The 6,000-nt window shown below is 40.6% G+C and overlaps 1 protein-coding gene across 1 annotated transcript in view; it reads right to left on the bottom strand.

Moving 5' to 3' along the window:
* Nucleotides 1-264: 264 nt before the first annotated feature.
* The window catches only part of Papss1 (3'-phosphoadenosine 5'-phosphosulfate synthase 1), a 65,700-nt gene continuing 59,964 nt past the window's right edge, over nt 265-6,000 (bottom strand). Inside the window, exon 12 of the mRNA XM_042701729.1 lies at nt 265-995. Coding sequence (XP_042557663.1) covers nt 857-995 — 139 coding nt within the window. The 3' untranslated portion in view covers nt 265-856. The remainder of the gene's footprint in view (nt 996-6,000) is intronic.

Here is a 6,000-nt window from a genome sequence, read left to right as displayed (position 1 = left end):
CCGCAAAAAAAAAAAAAAAAGAAAGAAAGAAAAATGAGCATTAGAGACATAGTTGGAGAAGACGGTTCAGTATTTAAATGGACTAAGAATGCTTTATTATTTCCTCACTAAAAAGTATTCAATACAGACTCATGCCGTTTGAATTTCACTGTGTATCACAGTGTGAAGGGCTGAATACTGTACCCCTGAAAGGTACCTATAGTTTCCCTCCTCTACTGGGAACTTTTTCACAAGGAGGAAAGATTATAGAAGGTATCGTATAAATAAGAAGCCAAAAAATTAATTTTATTGAATAAAGGAATTTGTCCACAGCTCACACAGATCGTAAGAACACTTCAGATGATAAGAGCTGAAAGATGATTAACTGGAAGGCAAAAAAGAAGCAGTTTACATTTTCAATATAGAAAAAAAAAATTTAATTGTTACAGATGTCTTGTAAAATTCCCAGAAACAAGTTCTAGCCAAGTTTACTGTTTAGTGATTTTTTTTTTCCCCTTCTGTTTCTTAAGGGAAGAAAGTGACATTCTATATATTACTGGTTAGAACTAATAGGATAGCTTGAAAAAAAATCATGAGACAGAAGCATAAATATAATATAAAAAGACAAGGTTTAAAAATCGTATTATAAGAATATTAAGTAGAATAAGTGGAAAAGATACATTAAAACAAGCAGTGGGTTACATAGTTCAAAACAGAGCTTGTAAGGCATAAACAACATAATAGCAAGTTAAGGAAGAAGATAAGTCTGTTTTAGAAACACATCCAGACACACATAACTACAAAGAAATGCCACCAGTGACTCTATGATTCCTGTGGTACTCAGTGAAGTGTCATAGGTGGGCGACAGGCTAGCAGTCTAAGCCTTCTCTAAGGACTTATAGTACTCCGTCAACACAGTCCAAGCCTTGGGAGCCATGAAGCCTTCTGGAGGTTTCTGGCCTTCCCGAGCAAGTTTGCGCATTCGTGTTCCTGAGATGAATTCAAAATCTTCATGGCTGAAGAGAGAAAATAAAATGAAAATTATTTCACAGCTTGAGGAAGTTTACTGTGGGATTTTTTTAAAAAGCATTTGTTCTAGAGCTAGGAAATGTGGCTTAGTGGTAGAGTGCTTGCCTAGCATGCATGAAGCCCTGGGTTCCATTCCTCAGTGCCACATAAACAGAAAAGGCCAGAAGCGGCTCTAGTGGTAGAGTGCTAGGCTTGAGCACAAAGTGGCTCAGGGATAGAGACCAGGCCCTGAGTTCAAGCCCCAGGACTGTCAAAAACAACAACAACAAAAGTACTTTTTCTCTCTGTGCTTATTGGATTATTATACTAGTTCAATGATAAAACATATCCATCCGATGTCAAATTTGTCATTAAGCAAAATATCACATTATTGAATATTATCATCTTAGAACTAGGAAAAAATTCCTATGGAAAATTTTTTTATTGAGTTCATTGCAGATTCTTATAAAATTGGAAGCTACAAAGTGAAATAAAAATATGACCAATATTAAAGAAGGAAGGGAGTCTAAACTACATGGGCCAAAGAAAATAAATGTCAAGGATGAGAGAAAGGAGGGAAGTTACAGAAAAGGAAATGAAAAGGGGGGGGGGGGGGAAAGCCAAGAAGCAGAACTGGGAAGAACACAGGGAGGAGAAGGAAGAAGAAGAGTGAGGATCTTCACTGGTGGTTAAGGCTGGATGGGCTCAACCTTCTCAGCACAGAGATCAGGCTGCCTTGCAAGAATAACACAACAAGAACCTGCGTGGGAATCCATCGGTCACATCTTTAGGCCAGAGATGCTAAACCTCAGGGCTGGGCTGGGTAAGGAAAGGCTTAGGACCTGGAAGCTTCCTGGAGAGATAAATTCTAAACTTTTAGTTTCAGAAATAGAAAAGCCATGTGACACACATCAAGTGCTTGCAGGCTAGCCAGGTACTTGCAGGCTAGCCAGGTACCGGTGGCTCACACCTGTAATCCTAGCTACTCATGAAGCTGAGATCTGAGGATGGTGGTTCAAAGCCAGCCCGGGCAGGAACATCCGTGAGACCAGAAGGCCAGAAGTGGTGTTGTGGCTCAAGTGGCAGAGCACTAGCCTTGAGGCTGAAGAGCTCTATGTGTCCAGAGCTCCGTGTCCAGGCCCGGAGTTCAAGCCCCATGACTGACAAAAAAAAAAAAAGGAAGAATTAAGCAGGCAAGCAGGCAAACAGGCAAGCAGCTTGCTGGACAACTCTGCCTGAATTTTTTGATTAAAGGAATGAAGCCAAACCAATTTAAGTCCTTTCTTTCCCTCAGAATGCCAAACTATCTGAAATCCAGAAGGTTGCCTGCATTCCTCCTGAAATTGCTTTTCTAAACCAAGGTCCCTGGGTACCTCTTTTCCTGAAGCTATTTCACACTCCATCTGCCCCGCATGCCACAGTATTTCTTCACCAAATGACATGAGAGTTTGTTTCCACATGGTACTGGTTTCACTCCACCCTGCTACACAAAACACATTTCCTTCTGCCTCTCTCTTGTGTGTCCTTCCATCTCTGTTACGTAAGGACATTGGATCAGAAGCCAGGTTCCATGTCTTGATACAAGCACCAGTATGCTCTATAATTAGCATTCTCTAATTTTCACACGTAACAGTACGTCTTTACATGGTCATCATTTTGCAGAAATAATTCAACCAAATAAAAGCTAAGAAATCTCTGGTATGATTTCAAATTAGCCCTAAAACATTACCTATGAGTAATCAGGAATTTGCCAGAAGCTGAAAGGGCTACTAAATAAAGGACTTTAGGCTTTCTCTACAAAGCAATTCTAATTAGGATCATTTCATTGCTCTGGTTAACCAATCCTGCCAGGCACCTGGAAAAAGAAACACGGGCATGTTTGGGTTTTTTCCTTTTTCAAAACCACTTGGTTACAGCTTCTTATAATCTACAGCAGACACAATGCAAGCTCTTAAAAAACAAAGGGGAAAGGGTTAGAACAGCAGAGAGGGAAAAATAGAACATGACAGCTAGCAGCCTACGTGGAACCCTTAATAAACACACTAACCACATGTGGCCAGCATCTTGATGAACTCCACACTGCAATGACTCTTGGCCACTTGCTGACGATTTTAAATCTTTACAACCATCTGCTGTCCCTCCATCCACATATGTGACCATCAGAGCCACAAGCTCAAGCTGTTCACACGGACAAGAGCAGGGTCAGCAGATGGCCCTGCAGTTGTAGCTTTTGAAGGTTCATATTCAATTAGCCCAGCTTCTTAAAGATCTTAACTAGACGATAAGTAATTCAAGGAAGTAAGTCAAAGGAACGTCTCCTGTGACAGAAACTAAAACCAATGGAGATAACTGATAGATGAATCAAATTAATCATTTGGGATTCTAGTTACCCGTTCACTTAATGTGAAGGAAGGTTATTTATAATGTATTAAAACATTAATTTCGTTGTTTGTGCTAGGGGGAAAACACAAGGCCTCATGCACACTAGTCACTCACCTTATCCCAGCCCTTCTTAAGTCTGAGATTTAAAATGATCTCTTTGAAACCAGATGAAGTTATTTACAGCTTTCTTTCAGAGATTTAAAAAATAATAATAAGCACTGTTTGGATTCATATATGGCAATTTTGACAATTATTATTTTTTAACTTAGACCAATTGAAAGTATATGAAAAATGTGATGACGTAGAATCTACTTAACCAAATTCTATGACTTGTCATGCCTACCAGCACCTCTGTTTTATAAAGGCTACTGAACAGCTTCTATTAGATAGTTAGTCAATAACGAAGTCCTATGGTTTCCCTAAAGTGACCACCCCAAACTGACTCAACATCCTTCACCACAAATTGTCATGAAATCTACAACCTATCATACAGTAACACAGGGGTTTTAAACTGAATGGCAATGGGCAGGTCTAAGAGGATCCATAAATATTCTATGTATAAAATTTAGAACGTCTGTGCTTTCAGACACTGGGCACCATGCTGGGCACTGGTGGCTCACACCTATAATCCTAGCTACTCAGGAAGCTAAGATCTGAGGATCACTGTTCAAAGCCAGCCAAGGCAGGACAGTCCATGAGACTCTTATCTCCAATTAAATAACAGAAAGTCAGAAGTGGCACTGTGGCTCAAGTGGTAGAGCACCAGCCCTGAGCATAAAGGAGCTCAGGGATGGCACCTAGGCCCTAGGCCCTATGCCCAACAAAAATTTTTTTAAAGCCTATATCATTATATATCTTCTAGAACAAAGCCTTTGATTATTCAAGAATGGACCTTTTCTTTTAAAAAGCTAATCTCAAAAGCTTTCAGATGTCCAATCGTCTAATTCTTAGTCCTTGCTACGAGATAAATGGCTAAGTTTGGTTGTGTTACATTCTCCTCTCATCAGACTCCATGGTCTATTGGGAGAAGCGCAGTATTGCTCTCGGTGTTACTTCCTGTGTACTGCTTTTAACTAAAGGCAAAATATGTATGCTATGATCTGGGTCTAAAGTGCTTCTCAAAGGCCCATGGAGGCATGGTTCTCTGCTTGGCATCAGTGGAAAGTGGTGGAAACCTCTGGCAGGTAGGACCTAGTAGGAAGTTTTAAAGGTATCACAGTCAACAAGCCATGGGCTGAAACCTCTAACACCTGAGCCAAAATAAACTTTTCATCTTTTGAAGTTGATTATCTCAGGAATTTTGTTACAGTAATGAAAATTGACTAATACATTCCTAGAGTTTTAGAAGATGATAGTCCAAAGATTTTAATTATCAAGAGTTAGACCAGAACTCATGTACTGAATTCTAGTGAACAAGGACATGGCTTTAATTGTATTCATTAATTTCCTTTACATTTGTTTCCAGGATTTCTGTGTTCATCATTTGCTTTCTGTTATTTAGACATGTTTATTATATTGTTTAGACTATCACTGTTTATTCAAAATCCAGCACCTCTAACATGCTCAAAATGCCCAGGTTAGTTATAACTATAATTGCAAAAGAATCCATGGAGATTAAAAAAGAATCTATTTACCCTACAGAATGACAAACTAACCAAGAAGACCCTCAGTCTCGAAGTAGGCCAATCTAAGAAAATAATTTTTTGGGGGGGTCCAGTAGTGGGGCCTGAACTCTGGGCCTGGGTGCTGTCCCTCAGCTCTTCAGCTCAAGGCTAGCGCTCTACCACTTGAGCCACAGCGCCACTTCCCTTCCGGCTTTTTTTCTTTTTGCTCATGTGGTGCTGGGGAATCGAACCCAGGGCCTCGAGCATGCAAGGCAAGCGCTCTACCACTGAGCCACCTTCCCAGCCCCATCCAAAAATTCTTAACAATGATGACTTTACCATCCTATGCTGCCCCCACCAGGGAAACAGCCTATCATGTACAGCACAGCCTCCCCAGTGCAGAGAATTATTTTTATCCAAATGCCAATAATGCATGGTTGATAAATGCTGCTAAATGGCATGCTAAAAAAAAGTTGGTTTGTATTTTTATATGAATCCCACTCTTGCCTGAAAAAGATACAGAAAATCCCAAAGTCACAGGAAAAAAAGAAAAACAGAAGAAAAGGCATGAAGGTGTGAGACACAGAACTCACAGCAAGAACTCTTTACAGTAAGCAGGAAGGTCAATAATGGGGCATACTATACTTCACACCTGAGGGAGATCACAGTCAGATCTCAACAGAGCGGCATCTGCTGGCATGGACAAAGGGAACTCCACTCCATGTTTTCAGGGGAAAGGGAGACTAGCTAAGCAAATACTACCCACACTCAGTGATGCCTGAGGACCTGAGTGTACCATAAGGAAGCCATTTTTGTAGCGTGGGTGAAGCCTTCGCAAGGTTCATCATTCAACACTGTCCTGCACGTGACAGCAACGACCTCCAACGGTGTCATACCAGACCCTGCTCTGGAGCCAGTGGACCCCCTCACAAAGAACTTCACATCCCACGGAAAACGTGCTCATGAAAATTAAAGGCGTAAATTATAAAGTAGGACACAAATTCTCTTATAAACTCAACTGTGCTCC

The sequence above is a fragment of the Dipodomys spectabilis genome, unplaced genomic scaffold (assembly GCF_019054845.1).
Source record: "Dipodomys spectabilis isolate Male_0828 unplaced genomic scaffold, ASM1905484v1 ptg000297l, whole genome shotgun sequence".
In the NCBI taxonomy this organism is placed as follows: Eukaryota; Metazoa; Chordata; class Mammalia; order Rodentia; family Heteromyidae; genus Dipodomys; species Dipodomys spectabilis.
This window is presented reverse-complemented; position numbering and strand designations above follow the sequence as displayed.